This window comes from Colias philodice, chromosome 1, assembly GCF_061535455.1.
Source record: "Colias philodice isolate Cphi_HAF_F1 chromosome 1, ilColPhil1 Martin Lab GWU primary, whole genome shotgun sequence".
In the NCBI taxonomy this organism is placed as follows: domain Eukaryota; kingdom Metazoa; phylum Arthropoda; class Insecta; order Lepidoptera; family Pieridae; genus Colias; species Colias philodice.
The window spans coordinates 2,363,843-2,379,767 of NC_143086.1; the positions used below are offsets into that span (position 1 = coordinate 2,363,843).

The following is a 15,925-nucleotide window of genomic DNA, read 5'->3' on the forward strand; positions in this document are numbered from 1 at the left end:
AGTCTCTTATAAGTGATCTGAAAAATGCAAAAGACAAGAGATTACACACAGTTTGTGTATTTCTTGATGTGCAAGGTGCATTTGATAATGTAGATCCTGGCATACTGGTGAAGGTTTTAAGCAATGCAGGTGTACCTGGACAATTGTGTAAATGGATTCATGATTTTCTTAATAATAGAATATTATATGTTAAGCATAACAACATTTACATGGACCCAGAGCTGTGTCAAAGGGTACTATGCAGGGTACAATTTTATTGTCTTTATTATATAATTTATATACTTGTGAGATAGCAAATATGTAAATACTAAAAATGTAAATATACTTCAGTTTGCAGATGATTTAGCATTGTACAGTTCAGATGTGATTTAACCATAGCCATTAGTAATGTTAACATTGCTTTAAGGCAATTGAGTAACTACTATCAGCACTGATTAAATTTAAAAATAAATGCTGCTAAAAGTAGTGTAATGCTATTTGGTAAGGATTCATCACTAATCAATGTTGTTTTTTAATGGTGATATTATTCCAAGAGTATTGTCCCACAAATTCTTGGGTATAATACTTGATCACAAGCTTTCTTAAAAAGAACATTAAACATATAATATCTAGAAATGCATTAAATGGTGTTAACATTTTGAGATGTCTAGCAGGTGTCGCATGGGGTGCTGATCCCAAAATACTTTCCCAAAATTTTTTAAAAATCCATAGCCAGGAGTCATTTTGATTATAGTTCTTTGGCATATTTAAATAGCACTCACTCATAAACTGGATATAATACAGAACAAAGCCTTGAAGATCATATCAGGGGCAATGTGTTCTACTCCCATAAGGGCCATGGAAGTTGAAACAAATATTATGCCTCTGTTATTGAGACCAATCAAACTTGCGAAAAGATATTGCTTAAAACTACTATCATCAAAAAAACTTCTTATTATAAATAAAATCACCTCACCTCATTTAATTAGCAGATGGTCCTAGCTGGCTAAAATGTATATGTCCAACTTTGTGCCATATTTTCCTGGAAATAAAATCTCAATGTTCAAATGTCAAAGAACAATCTCGCTGGTCATGTTACACTCATTCATTTAATAGTATTATACATCCAATCTCAATTTTATCTAGGACAATTGATAACAATTCTGATTTTCTAGCATTCTTAGAAGAGAACCAAAACTATTATACAGTCTACACTGATGGTAGTAAAAGTACAGATTATGTGAGAAGGGCAGTGCATGATCCCCAAAGGAATAGAACCTACTGCTCAAAGCTTTGTTCTACATCAACAGTGCTCTATTTATACAGCAGAGACATATGCAGTTTTTGAAGCTTTAAAATTGATTAGTTGTGTAAATAACTGTACATATTTTCTTATCTTATCAGATTCTTTAAGTCTTATAAATAGTCTAAAACTGATGAATCTTACTTTTAAAACGGCTAATTATATTATCTATTTTATTAAGGATTTTGTATGGCAGTTGCATAATAAAGGAGCTACAGCTGCGTTTATGTGGGCTCCCTCACATAAAGGTATTTTGGGCAACGAAATTGTGGACAAAACTGCTTCAAAACTGCTTTATTGACGTCAGAAATGTGATACATGTTCCTATGACTGATTATTATTGCGATGTAAATGTCTCGTTAAATAGTACGTGGTTAGAATTCTGGAAGGAGGATCAGAAATTTAAAGGAAAATGGTATGGAAATATTCAAGAAGATTTACAGAGAAGACCTTGGTATGATGAGCTGGATGTAGCTAGTCGTGAGTTTATCACCACAATCAACAGATTAAGATTTGGCCACAATAAACCACCCGCACACCTTGCAAGACTGAACATAATTAATAGCAATCTAAGCACTTTCTGTAATGAACTAATGAGAAGATCGGCGATATGAATTTATTATGAACCATCAACCTTATTATTTTCTTTGTTTTCATAATCTTCAACAGTCAACTGTCAAAACCATGCCAAACAGTAATCAGGCCGAATACTCTGAACACAGATAATTATGGCATGACGACAGTATCCATAAATGTTCGAATTAGTGTTTTTAAGGGAAAATCTTCTTATATATAAAATTCTCGTGTCACAATGTTAGTCTGCATACTCCTCCGAAACGGGTGGACCGATTCTCATGAAATTTTCTGTGCATATCGGGTAAGTCTGAGAATCGGCCAACATCTATTTTTCATATGTACCACGGGCGAAGCCGGGGCGGGCCGCTAGTGTATAATATATAAATTAAAAATAGTGACTTAGAAATATTAAAAACATTAAGATTAATGAGATTATCAATAAAATAAAACGTTGAAACTCTGCAGTCGGCCATTTTGACTGAAACACGCGTGACGTCACGTCTACGTAAACAACTCACAACAACTTCGCGGCAGGTGTATTTTGTTGTTATGAATATGCTGAGAATACGCATTTTTATTTATTTTCTATTTTTTCACGTATGCTTTATCGACTCAGAACAGAAATATAATTGCGAATTCACGAATATGTGGTTCGGGTTTCTCTGCGTCAAATTTATACAATCATTTCATATTATTTTCTCACTTTAAACAATTACTAACACTTTTTTTGGGTATTATTTTTATGTAGATTCACATTGCAATACTGCACACCACTTATAAACTGAAATTAGATTCTATAACACTTTATAATTAAATATTTGTTTAATTTTACTTCGCTATGCATACAGATAATTACGTATTTACGTAAGAGTGACGTCACGCCTACGCCATGACACCTGTGAGCTGTTTTAGCACAGTTAATAAATATTTTTTGAAAAATGGCTTTTATCTTCGTTAAATTTAAGTATATTAGCGAAATATAGGGTTTTTCTTGTTTAATAAACGTATACACACATTATGGAAGAGGTTTTGAAAATCTTTCGTCATGCCTAAAACGAATCACACTGGCGAATTTTTATATGGATAAATACAATTTGTACACTTAATTAAATGTTTATTTAGTTATCTCATTTCATTTCGTGTTCACAGTTTAGCCATGACTATCATCGTAATTCTTTTTCTTCTTCTTTTTTTTTTCAAATGGCAACTCCTGATTCACGTCTACCCTCTTCAAGAGTATTTTTTTAAACACGATAATCCTCAGAGGAATAAAGGTTTATTGCTCTGAGCGATAATCTCATTTAATTGTTAAATCAAACAAAACTCTATTAATTAAATATGTCGCGCTCAAGTAATGAAGAATATTCTGAGGAGGAACCAAGTAAGTTGAGACAATATTTATTTTATCAAAATAGAAGCCTGTACTTAGCTATTAGTATTTTTTAACCTCTTATGGCTAATTTTGCTGGAGATAATGATGATGAACCGCTGCCCTACCTCAATTTCGACTAGATACGGCCCTGTGATGAAGTCCACTTCTATGAGGGATATCATGTGCAAAAGATACTTGTAGTTTATGTTTGCTCATAAACTATTCTTTATATATAAACTAGCTACACGCCCCGGCTTCGCACGGGTGCAATGGCGGCCGGCCGGTACCGCCGCAAACGCTACGCCCCGCAATTTTTAAAGTAAATGACAAAAAAAAGTTATTGTGGGTTATCCATAAGAGATAGACATAATATTATATTATACCATCACGGACTTTTCTGTTGACTTTTTCAATACTTAGTACATTATTTTGATAAAACTCGTAGGGTTCAGCCTGCGTTTGCAATGTAGGTAAGAGGAAAAAATGTAATTATTTACGGCATCACATTAGAAACCTCAAAAAAAACAGTACTTCTCCACTATTTAATTTAATTATTATACATATACACCTTCCTCTTGAATCACTCTATCTATTAAAAAAACCGCATCAAAATCCGTTGCGTAGTTTCAAAGATTTAAGCGTACAAAGGGACATAGGGACAGAGAAAGCGACTTTGTTTTATACTATACGTAGTGATTCCAATGCGATCGGAAAAATAAAAAAAAGGTATAATAACTAAATCATTGTTCATTTACTTTCAGGGTTATCTCCCACATCAGAATCGCGAGAGCGACGCAGCAGTACTGACTCGAGTGAATCTTTACCAGAGCTAAATATTGAAGTGGTACCTAAAAGAAAAGATGACGATGACCCAGAAGAGTTTTATCAGGAGTTAGAGAAAAAAATGAAGGAAATTATAGCGGCAGATCGAAGAGGGTGTGATGCCCCGAAATCTGATACTATTGACAAAGAATCAGTAGAATTAAATGCAGTAGAAAAACCCAGTAGTCCAGAGATATATGATCTCCGAAGTTTATATAATTATAATAATTTTACGGAATGGTCTTCAGGAACCAGCGGTTGCGTCGAAAATGAAGAGTTAAGCGTGATAGTGGAACAGGAAACGTCAGAAACGAATAAATCACGTAAAAAAAATCCTGATGCACGTGACATTGACCAAGAGCTTTGTGAGGACGAAATAATATCAGCACCTTGTTCCTCCTTTAGGTCTAGAACGCCATCTATTGAATTGCCTAAGCTTGCTAGCACCGAAGGTACAAAAAAACACATATTTGAAAGCCATAGTCTAAATATTTACGTTAATTGTATGTCTACAATCTACATTTGGTACTTACGGCCTCTGTGTATTAGTATCAATTAATAATACAGTAAAGTCAGGTTATAAAATTAGGCAAACCCCAGTAGATATTTTTAAAGCATTATTATCACGAAGTTAATAATAAATTATTATAAGTATAGTAATGTTTTCTAATGCTCTGTATTTTAATCAATGATAACTTTGTTTCAGATGCAAGTGAACATAAATCTGATGGTGACTCTGTACCAAAACCAGATATTATCATGAGAAAGAAACGAAGTGTCCTACGTTCTACTGACGTATCCAAATATATTAGTGAACAAGAAAATACATCCACTGGTTATCCCACTTCATTGAGTCATGCTGCTTCAGAATTATCAGTTAATTCGGAAGTTGATTCACAAAATAGTATAGAATCCTCTACCTCCCAAAATAGTATGTGTTCTACTCCGAAAATTGATATCTCGGCTAGGGGGATAAAACGAAAGCAAACTTCGAAGATATCTTCATCGACAATAAAGAAAAGCAAGACAGCTTAAACAAGCTTTTCTGACAATGATGAAAATGAATGAATATTTGAAATAACTTTTTTGTTGGCAAACCTATTGTATACAATTTGTGTACGTGTAATGATCACGTGTGTTCTTAATTATTAATATTTGATGTCGATCATGTTAATAGATTTCTATTGCGTATAGATTATGTATGACATGATATAAATCGTGTGTGCCTTAAAAATCTTATAACAAGAGTATATTATATCCTTAAGATATATGCTTTTATCATCTTTTAAAAATGTTAAATGTTAATCATATTTTAATTGTAGGTAGTTAGTTACCTATACAAATTTGTATAATAATAACGTAATTATAAAAAATCATATCACCCATACCATACCTACATCCAATTTTTAATTAAAAATCAATAAAGTAAACAATAAATAAAGTATATCGTTCTTTATTTGATCTAAGTTTACCTGACCGGAACAAAATGTGCTTTTTCAAATGTGTAACAACTAACAACTGAAATAATCCGAGTTTCAATTCATAATTAGTAATGTATATCGTATACCCTTGTATACCAATATACTATTTATAATATATACCTATGTATTTTGTATTTTGTAATATTATAATTAATCTGAGAGTGTTTGTTTGTTTGTTTGAACGCGCTAATTTCAGGAACAACTGGTCCGATTTGAAAAATTTTTTCAGTGTTAAATAGCCCATTTATCGAGGAAGGCTATTATAATTTATATCATCACGCTAAGACCGACGCGACGCGACAGTAGCGGAGTAAAACCGCGGGGCACAGCTTCTTTATTAAATATTATAATCTCTTCACTAAAATCAGAATTGAATAATAAGCAAATTGAGTGGTAGGTAATTGATGATTATATATAGAGGAAAAAGATTATTATTAGTAACGTGATTTTTCCAATATAATATTTGTTTAAACATGGTTTAAACAATCTATTGTATAAAAGAAAGTCTGTATGTTCCAACACTTATAACTCGAGTTCTACTGAACCAATTTTCATGGTTTTAGATTCGTTGGATTTGTCTCCGTCCAAAATAGAAGAATAAATCATAAAAACAACAAAAACTAGACGAATAAATATTTTCCCAAAATTTTGATTTTCGTACATGTCAATCATTAGTTGTCAATCCTGTCAAATACGGAAAATAATTTTTGACATTCATGCGTTCAAAAATGTACTATGTGTAAAATAATAAAAAATTAAAAAGGGTGCATAAATATTGTTTGTATTTATTTTAAAATCAATTATTAAAAAGTGCAATAAAAGCAGATACATAAAAATTCCTCAAATGTTTGTGTTTACGCGTGTTTTCAGAAATTAATAAGGTATTTTTGGTGGGGAAACTAACCAAGAAGTTTAGTTCTTAAAAATTCTTACAATTATTTGTTGCGATTTCGTCGACTGTGTCAACAATTTACAATATTGCTATCAAATTGCTATAAACAAGCTAAATTGCGTTTTGAAGATTACATCCATTTATGCGATGCAAATTGCAATTAGCACAGAAGAAGGTGCAGAAAGTGTTGGTCTATTGATTATTTTACCGGCGACATACACAGGTAGCCCAAGTGAATATGCGCAAGATGCAATGACATACATGATATTGGTTAGGGAGCCAGGTGCAAATTTGGTTAACTATTTCCTCTCAAGAGATAATTCGTCAGACGCATGAGAGTATAGTATTATAAAGCCTCGTGAACGTCAGCTGGCGCTCGGTTGGGGGGGTGAGCGGTTGTAGCCTCCCACGCACATAGGAAAAAAAATACATTCATTCATTCATTTCCTCTCAGCTAAAAATTTGTCAAATTGTAGCTAACCCAATATCTCAACGAAAAAAAATAGTCAGCTGGTTACAACATGGTGTATTATACGTCAGCTGGTGTCTCGAACATGAAAGTTAAATTTAAAGAAAAATTTATTTTCCGTCATTTCCTCTCAAACAAAAATTTACCTGATGATAGCTTATATGTAACTGTGGATAAATATATATGTCAGCTGGCTGTATCTTGGTGGAAAAACCGTCAGCTGATACGGGAGGCTACAACCGCTCTTCCCCCCAACCGAGCTCCAGCTGACGTTCACGAGGCTTCATAATACTATACTTTGATGCATTTTACTAATTACCGCTTGAGAGGAACTTGGTCATAAAATCTGCTGCTGGCTCCCGTACCATATTTTCGTCGTTATGGTCGGCCAGATCTATTCATTACATTTACATGTAATCCGAAATGGATGGAAATTATTCAACTGCTGCTTCCCGGACAGATATCAAGTGATCGACTTGATATTACCACACATGTTTTCAAGCAAAAAATCCGATCATGAGTTACAAAAGCAACACATCTTTGGGATTATTCAATGATGGATGTATTCAATCGAATGACAAAAATAAGGCTTGCAGCATGCACACATTTTAATTTGGTTAGTCGAAAGAATTCGGGCGGATGAAAATTGTATGTGCGGGATTGCTAATCCTGTAACCGATCCAGAACGACATGACATGATGTTCTAATCACGAATATATGATTCATGGACCGTGTGGCACCATCAACCGCCAATCACCATGCATGGTTGACAGCGAGTGTTCCAAAAGGTATCCACGAAAATTGACGGCAAAGACCATCACAGGCAACGATGGTTACCCACTGTATCATCGTCGGTCGCCCGATGATAGTGGTAGAAGTAGAACTATCATAATTAAAGTGAAAGGAAACGATTTGTGGTCGACACCAGTTAAAGAACGAAAAGAGTTAATTAGAGTGCATCCCAGGCTGCACATTTGTTCATAATAATTAATGTGACTCTGAATTTGTCGCTATTATTCTGCTCTCTAGATATGTTTATCTTATTACTTTACTTGAAATGTTAACTTTAATTTCATTATCTATACTTCTATACTAAGTAATATTATAAAGAGGAAAGGTTTGTAATTATGTAAGTAATAAGTATGTATGTATGATTTTCACGCATAAACTACTGGACCGATTTCAAAAATTCTTTCACCATTAGAAAGCTGCATCTTTACTGAGCAACATAGGTTCTATTGCATTTTCAAAAAAATGAGAGATCCTTACCAAAAATGCAATAATGTAACCCAAGGTGTAAAAAATTCCTTAATAAAAATTCTGTCATCGCGTGCGCTGCGGAATCTATTGAAGACAGAACAAAAAAATGTTATACGGTAATAAAGAATGAATCAATAAGAAAGTCCGCGATACATATATATATATATAAATAGAAGTGGCGACAGTATTCAAACCATGTTATCCATCAGTACATACCTAGAAAATATGACCTTGAATGACGCCTGTATGTTTTTTTATCCCTTTCACACCAACTTGCCAAGTTAGGTGTGAAAGGGATAAAAAACATACAGGCGTCATTCAACGTCATATTTTCTTGTTACAAGTTAATGTTCATACTGAAATCTCCAGTTAGATATAAGCTTCTTGCTGACGATAGTTGAACGTGACAACGTCCAATTGTGATTCTTGGTCGCTCGATCCGCGCTCTCGCTTGCACTTAAGCCTTACATGGAACGCCTCAGAGCGAGGTAACGCCGCATGAGTCATGTTTTTTCGCACGTGCAGCCGTCTCTATCGAATTATAAGACGTTGTCACGTCAAAAAATTATAAGTCAAATGAAATGATTAACTACATCTACAAGAAAAATTGTTTATTGATTTCACTTTCATGATCATGTCAAAGTTTGGTTAATAATGTCTTATCGTCAGACAAAATTGCATTTACTTTAACCAGCCAACCAGCCAATTAGCTGATTCAGGCTAACTCACGCTCACTCACGCTAACTCAATCTCACTCACTCACACTCACTCACGCTCACTCAGGCTAACTCACGCTAAATCAGGATCACTTGCGCTCACTCACGCTAACTCAGGCTAACTCACGCTAACTCACGCTCAGTCAGACTAACTCTCGCTCACTCAGGCTAACTCACGCTAACTCAGGCTAACTCACGCTAACTCAGGGTCACTCACGCTCACTCACGCTAGCTCGGGCTAACTCAAGCTAACTCACGATCACTCAGGCTAACTCACGCTCACTCACGCTAACTCAGGATCACTCAGGCTAACTCACGCTAACTCAGGATCACTCACGCTCACTCACGCTAACTCAAGCTCACTCAGGCTAACTCACGCTAACTCAGGATCACTCACGCTCAGTCAGGCTAACTAACGCTCACTCACGCTAACTCAGGATCACTCAGGATCACTCACGCTAACTCAGGACCACTCACGCTCACTCGGGCTAACTCACGCTCATTCACGCTCACTCAAGCTAACTCAGGATCACTCACGCTCACTCAAGCTAACTCACGCTAACTCGGGGCCACTCGCGTTCACTCTGGCTGACTCACGCTCATTCACGCTAACTCACGCTCACTCAGACTAACTCACGCTCACTCACGCTAACTCAGGATCACTCACGCTAACTCAGGATCACTCACGCCAACTTAAGCTCACTCACTCTAACTCACACTAACTCAGGCTAACTCACGCGAACTAACGCCCACTCACGCCAACTCACGTCAACTCACGCTCACTCACGCCTCACCCCAAATCACGCCAACTCACACCAGTTACTCTTTCACGCAAATACTACTGAACCGATTACAATGAAATTAAGCACACATATAGAGGGCAACTTGGATAAAAACATAGGATAGGTTTTATCCCGGAAATCCCATGGGAACGGGAACGATGCGGGTTATCCTTTGAAAAAGCGGGCGAAGCCGCGGGCGGAAATCTAGTACACATATAATAATTAATCCTTATCCCATTAAATGATGTTTTATTATAGTCTGTTTCAATACCAGCAAAATACTTTTTTAATTAAAAAAAATTGGATATTCCATTCAAAAGATATAACGAATTTTTAAAAGTCAATCTACCGGCACATCTCGGACACTCCATACAAATTAATTATCGTTTTGACAGTCACACTGTAGAGACTGCAAATGTGTGTGTTTAACGCTTTATGGTTGGCACATTTGTGACTAGCGTAAAAAAAAATTCGCGTTTTTCTGATGAAATACATCCGTAAACAGCACAATACCTAACCATTTTCTACGAAAAACGATAATCACAAATCCAAAATAATAGTCAATTTGATTAATGTTGTCAATCTTCGTTGCGTATCGTCCTTGTAGAAAAATGTGGATCATTTTTAGACTGATCGTGCGGGTTGAGGTAAGTGTTTAATTTTGGCGGGGGGTGGAGAGTGTCCGTTCTGTAGCGTTTAGCTACTATATTATGTATTCTGTGCTACTGGAACGGGGTGAAGGTGATTTTCATGTGATTAAAAATTAAACCCAAATTAAACCTATAGTCCATATACCAACTTGCCAAGTTAGGTGTGAAAGGGATAAAAAACATACAGGCGTCATTCAACGTCATATTTTCTTGTTACAAGTTAATGTTCATACTGAAATCTCCAGTGTAATGTGTATTAAGCTTCTTGGTGGTCAGATCTGTTGGCAAGTGGCAGCACTGTTTTTAATCTGTGTAGTGTGTGCGTCACAGAGCAAGTAATATTAGTATTTATAATGTCATTCACTGTGTGGTGTCATTTAGTGTGCGTTTAAATTGTGCCAGCTGGGCGGTTCCGATTTTATCAAAATTTTGTTATTACTATAGAACATCGTGCTAAATTTTTAATTATCGGTACGTGCTGTGTCCCCAATATGTGAGTACCAATTGTTTTATGGATAAATATAGATGCTTTTGTGGTTTGTCGATAGTGATCATAAATGAAAGTACATACAAGACTAACAGTACCTGCTGTAGTAAAAACTATGTCAATACAATATGAAATCGATTTCTATACTTTTACAATAAATAAATAAAATGAATATTTCATGACAATTTTCACACACGGCACGATCTAATCCCATACTAAGCTTTCGCTTGTGTTATGGAAACCAGATGGCTGATAAACATACATATATAATTTTAAATAAATACTTATATAGATATTAATATGTAAAACCCAGACACACAGCAAACAACTATGTTCATCACACAAATATTTGCCCCGGGTGGGATTCGAATCCACAACCTCTGACTTGGAAGGCAGGGCCACTACCAACGAAGCCAACCGGTCAGTCGTAAATAAAAATATAGAACTTTTAAAACTTCTGATAATTACTGGAAACCTCATACAAGTAGTGTTATATGTTCACAACACTTTAAACAGGAGGATATCTATATGACCCCAAGTGGAATAAGAAAACTTCTAGAGGGATCTGCACCTTGTTTTCAGGTATTTATAAAATTTAAAAAATTTGCTTGATATTATGAAAACATGATCGTTTTGGTTTTAATAATCCTATTTGTCTTGATAACAAATTTTTAAATAAGATGAAAGAGTATATTTGTTCCTTGAAAATCTATGTCAAGAGGAGACGGAGACATTCAGTGACAATGACAATTACACAATGCAAGCTCGTGTTGTCTGCATAAAGTCAATCTATTATTTGCATAGAGAGTTATAATATCAATTTTCAACATTGGTGCAAACAAATGCTTTAAAATATATTGCTACATATCAACTCAGTCAAGATCTCTTAGAACTACTTTTTGGAGCGTTTCAGCTTTCGCAGACAAGGTTGATATAATAATAATCCCAATACGTGCCAATTTCAGGGAATTTACAAAAAAGTTCTAGGACAATTTTAGAACTTTGGTCTTCTTTGACAAGAAACTATTTACCCTTTAGATAATTTTCCAATTAGTACAGTCCCCAATTCAAATAAAATTCATTTGCGTGGGACTCACCTCCACCGTACGGACTACTGATATCAAAAATGAACACAAAAAGTGCAGTACCTAGGGGTATGGAGGGGGTAGCTATAACGTTGCAGAGGTGGCCGTCGGGCCTTTCTATTGTGTGGTATATCTAGATAACTACTGGACCGATTTACTTAAAAGGGGTGTCAATTGAAACATAATTAAATAAACATTATTGGATTCCTAAGATTCATTAATGTAAAACTAGTACCAACTGAAATATTTTCAAAAAACAATATTTTATGAAATATATATTTTTTTTAATGTAAAAATCTCGGTAACCGTTAGAATTATTAAATAATTAAAAACTTGGACTGTGTTATTATTTTCTATTTGTTTACTGATTGCTGACGCTACTTCGCTTGATGTAGATAGGCCGAACGTGGCCGATTCTGCACGATTGCGCCGATCAGCACGCGCTTCTCTCGCTTGCACTGTTGCGGAAGTTCAAGTTGCAGGTTTTTCGATTCGTAGGATAAGTTGGTATAGGGCGTAAATAAAAATACTCATATAGATGCATAGATAATCATTGATTGCGATTGATTTATTTATGAGCACTTGGATAAATAGAAGAAATGACATTAAAATTAAGGAAAGAAGCCTTTGGCTATAATGTAATGGAGTAAATAAATAAAATAAAAATAAAAACAATTATAAATAATTTGGAAAATCCAAAAGTGCACGCCTCTAAATTTTTTTTTAATAAATATTTATTAATTATTATTTTGTTTATTTAATAACAATTAAACCACATCGAATCAGACCCTGAAAAATGAAAGGGTTCTATTCCTGAGCATACTCAAGCGTAAGAGAAAAAAAAAGACTCGATTAGTAAAGTATTTCGGTCGCTATCGTGTTAACAAGAAAAAGGATCCGCACATACAGACACACGGACGTCCAAGACAGAACTTTTTTAAACTTTTTTTTAACTAGTTTAAATAACAAAAATGACATCAAAAATATCATGAACGTTAAAAATAGTGTTTTTTCTTAATATATGTGTGTATGTATTATCTTACAAGTGCAATGTATGATACATAAAGACATTTTAAGTTTGAAAAATCAGATGTTTTGCGCGAAGTGACAGTAGTACCCACCTCAACGCTTCGCTTATGAGGCGTGCAATATGTATAATATGCTTTTACTTATTTTATACAGATGAAAGCAATGCTCAGATATTATTGTCCTAGTTAGTATGTTTTCTTTTTTAATATTTTATAACATGAGATCTAATCATTTAGAATAGCATTATTTTATGTGTAATTTTATGTGTAATTAAAGCCTTTGCTGAAATTGAAGAGCAAATAAGGTAAAATGCATCCAGTTCGATATTATTGGATAACGCTTGAATGTGTCGAAGTCTATCCACTGCTATAAATTGAGTTCGCGTAATTTTATAACGCTACAGCGGAAATAGATCAGAGAAAAAGCTACGAAAAATTAATTGGCTAGAAAGAGACGGGAACGCCACATACAACGTGGATGATATCAAGTGTGAAAGGGATGCACGGTGGCAGGTCGATGTACGGCATGAGTGATGCGATCTCACCGCGCTCGAGCGTTCGTGCAAAACTATTCGGTGGTAAAAAATAAATAAGTAATGTGTTTAGACCTACGTTTATTGTTGAGTATCGGTTGCTTTTAACGGATCAAATGTACTTTACCATGTCGAAATAAAATTATCAATAATATTGAGTTTGAATTTGATATTTTTGTTTTTACGGCATTCAAATGCTTTTAAAATATAAATTAATAAAGAATAGAATATAAATTAAGTTCACTATTGAGTTTACTCAAAAATTATATGATTTAACGAGCAGACCAGTAGTGGAGTGCCTGTAGCATTAAAAACCGTAAAACCTCAGATTAGAGATATAGTGAATGAATTAATACGATGGATGTGGGATATTGTTTTTTAAACTATAAATTACAATGCTTACCCAATTTTTTTTTGTGTATAACCGACTTATATTGTTATAATTTGCTGAAAAATTCGATTCACCTAAGTAATGTTGAAAAGAAAATTATAGCGAAGGCTTGCCTGCGTGGTCGCTTCCCAACCTAGGATGTTAGCTTATTCATTGTGTCATTAAATTCAGGTCACCCGTTTAGCCTTGAAAACCCACCAGAGCGAAATATTGGATAGCACCATACGTGTCCGTGTGACTCAAATGAATTTGAAATCCAATACCGTGTGAAGTATCATAAATATGATAAGTTCCAATCTTCATCCCAGATTCCTGCAGAAACGGGGCCGCTCTGTTACATACCGACAGAGTTACTTTCACATTTATAATCAGCAAGTGGATAATCTAGTTTAGTATTATTAAGATTATTAGTATCAAAGTAAAGTCACTAGTTTTTGTTTTGATGTCTAATTGGTTTATAGGAATATGTCTTAATACTTTTTATATGGAATATTTTCTGTGATGTGTATTCGAAAACATATTATGTTAAAATATTAGTATAAGGACTGGCGCAGATATAGCGAAGCCGGAAGCACAGCGCAGCGCATGCCCGCGAATACCCGCGCCCAAGCGCGGACACTGCGCTTACTCGTCACGCTCGTCGTAATTCGTTTTGTAGTTTGTCGATAGATACACGTGTACATTCGCAAATTAAAATGATGGATTGGGACATGTTATTAATTACATTACTTGAAAAGAAGAAACAGATTTTGGGTTGACGAAATTTGCGTGCCGCGCGAGCGTGTCGGTGGCGCGCCCTGCGGCGGGCGGCCGGCAACCCGGCGCGGCGACCGAAATCGGGTGCGCGTGAGTAGCGCGTCGTACTACGTAATTCTATATCTTCAATTGATTCTAAATCTTTGTATACATCGTCGTCGCTATCCATTTTTAATAAGTTGTATAGGATAAATATCTGGCATTTAAACGTATGGGGTTCGAATATTCAACCCCTAAATTTTAAGGGCTACCTAACGATTTAGGTGATACTTATCTGTCGGTGAAAGCAAATTTCACGTCAGGTATCCCCTAAATTTAATTAGATGACACTTTAATTGAAAACGGGCATAAATCTACTATGTATATACTAAACATTTCTGTTTTTAATGTTTAAGGGCTTGGTCTAGTAGTGCAAACAAATGCATCCTGTCATCCTATATGTAAATAATACAAATGTACTAAGGGAAATTAGCTCCACTTAATTTTTAAAAATTAAATCATTCGTATGCATAATTTAATATTCGTAATAAGTACCAAAAATGACAATTTGAAACAATTTTCGTGAAAATTACACCGGGTGATTTTTTTTTATCAGTACACAAAATTTGCGAATACTTTCTATTGATATCTTCAACTTCATGTTTATATAACTGATCAACTTTTACAAAGAAATTTGGACGAAATATAAAAAAAAAATAAGCTTTCCATACAAAATGCATAACTCTATACATTTTTTTCGACCTAAGTTTCTTAGTGAAAGTTGTTCAGTTTAACTAATAAAACGGATAAACAAATTTTGTATTTAAAAAATTAAATGTAATGTTTGTGTTAAAAAATTATTAAATAGAAAAATACACAAATGAAAACAAAAGATATTTATTTCTGACTAGCTTCCGCCCGCGACTCCGTCCGCGCGGATGTCAGTCTTCGCGTCTTCTACAGATTTATTATACATATTATGTATAATATATAGATTTATATTGATAAACCTAATAAATCTTTTGCTAGCATTCTGATGCTTTATCGGTTGCACTGGATTTATCTCTTTTTTTCAATCGCTTGAATGATATAGGATGGGTCCTTGATGGACATTTATTTGCCTCTACCAATCATTAGTTAGATCACACCTCGATTATGTATCTCCTATATGGAATCCATTTTATAATTGCTATATAAATAAATTGGAAATGATACAGAAGAAGTTTCTGCGCACACTTAACTATCGCTTATGCTCTCCCAGATGCTCATACAATCAACTCTTAGAAAAATATAACATGATGTCCTTGTCCAACAGACGTTCAGTAACTGATGCTGTCACTTTAAGAAGCATTTGTGTGGGTGAA

The 15,925-nt window shown here is 34.7% G+C and overlaps 2 protein-coding genes and 1 long non-coding RNA gene across 4 annotated transcripts in view; 2 read left to right on the plus strand and 1 right to left on the minus strand.

Moving 5' to 3' along the window:
* Position 1: 1 nt before the first annotated feature.
* LOC149491023 (uncharacterized) lies at positions 2–1,976 on the minus strand. Its single transcript, XR_016315867.1, has 3 exons — positions 1,427–1,976; positions 956–1,021; positions 2–17 (listed from the first exon to the last, which is right to left on the minus strand). It is a non-coding gene; the product is annotated as an uncharacterized LOC149491023 (long non-coding RNA).
* Positions 1,977–3,170: 1,194 nt separating this feature from the next.
* LOC149491024 (uncharacterized) lies at positions 3,171–5,848 on the plus strand. Its single transcript, XM_089698851.1, has 3 exons — positions 3,171–3,239; positions 3,992–4,504; positions 4,759–5,848. Exons 1-3 carry the CDS (start codon positions 3,197–3,199, stop codon positions 5,085–5,087), a joined length of 885 nt encoding a protein of 294 aa, XP_089554977.1. The 5' UTR covers positions 3,171–3,196; the 3' UTR covers positions 5,088–5,848.
* A 4,790-nt stretch (positions 5,849–10,638) lies between these two features.
* The window catches only part of LOC149491025 (ecotropic viral integration site 5 ortholog-like), a 60,809-nt gene continuing 55,522 nt past the window's right edge, over positions 10,639–15,925 (plus strand). Inside the window, exon 1 of one of the 2 annotated variants that reach the window (XM_089695777.1) lies at positions 10,639–10,795. The gene's annotated coding sequence lies outside the window, so the exon portion shown is untranslated. The remainder of the gene's footprint in view (positions 10,796–15,925) is intronic. The other variant, XM_089695770.1, reaches the window with a different exon arrangement.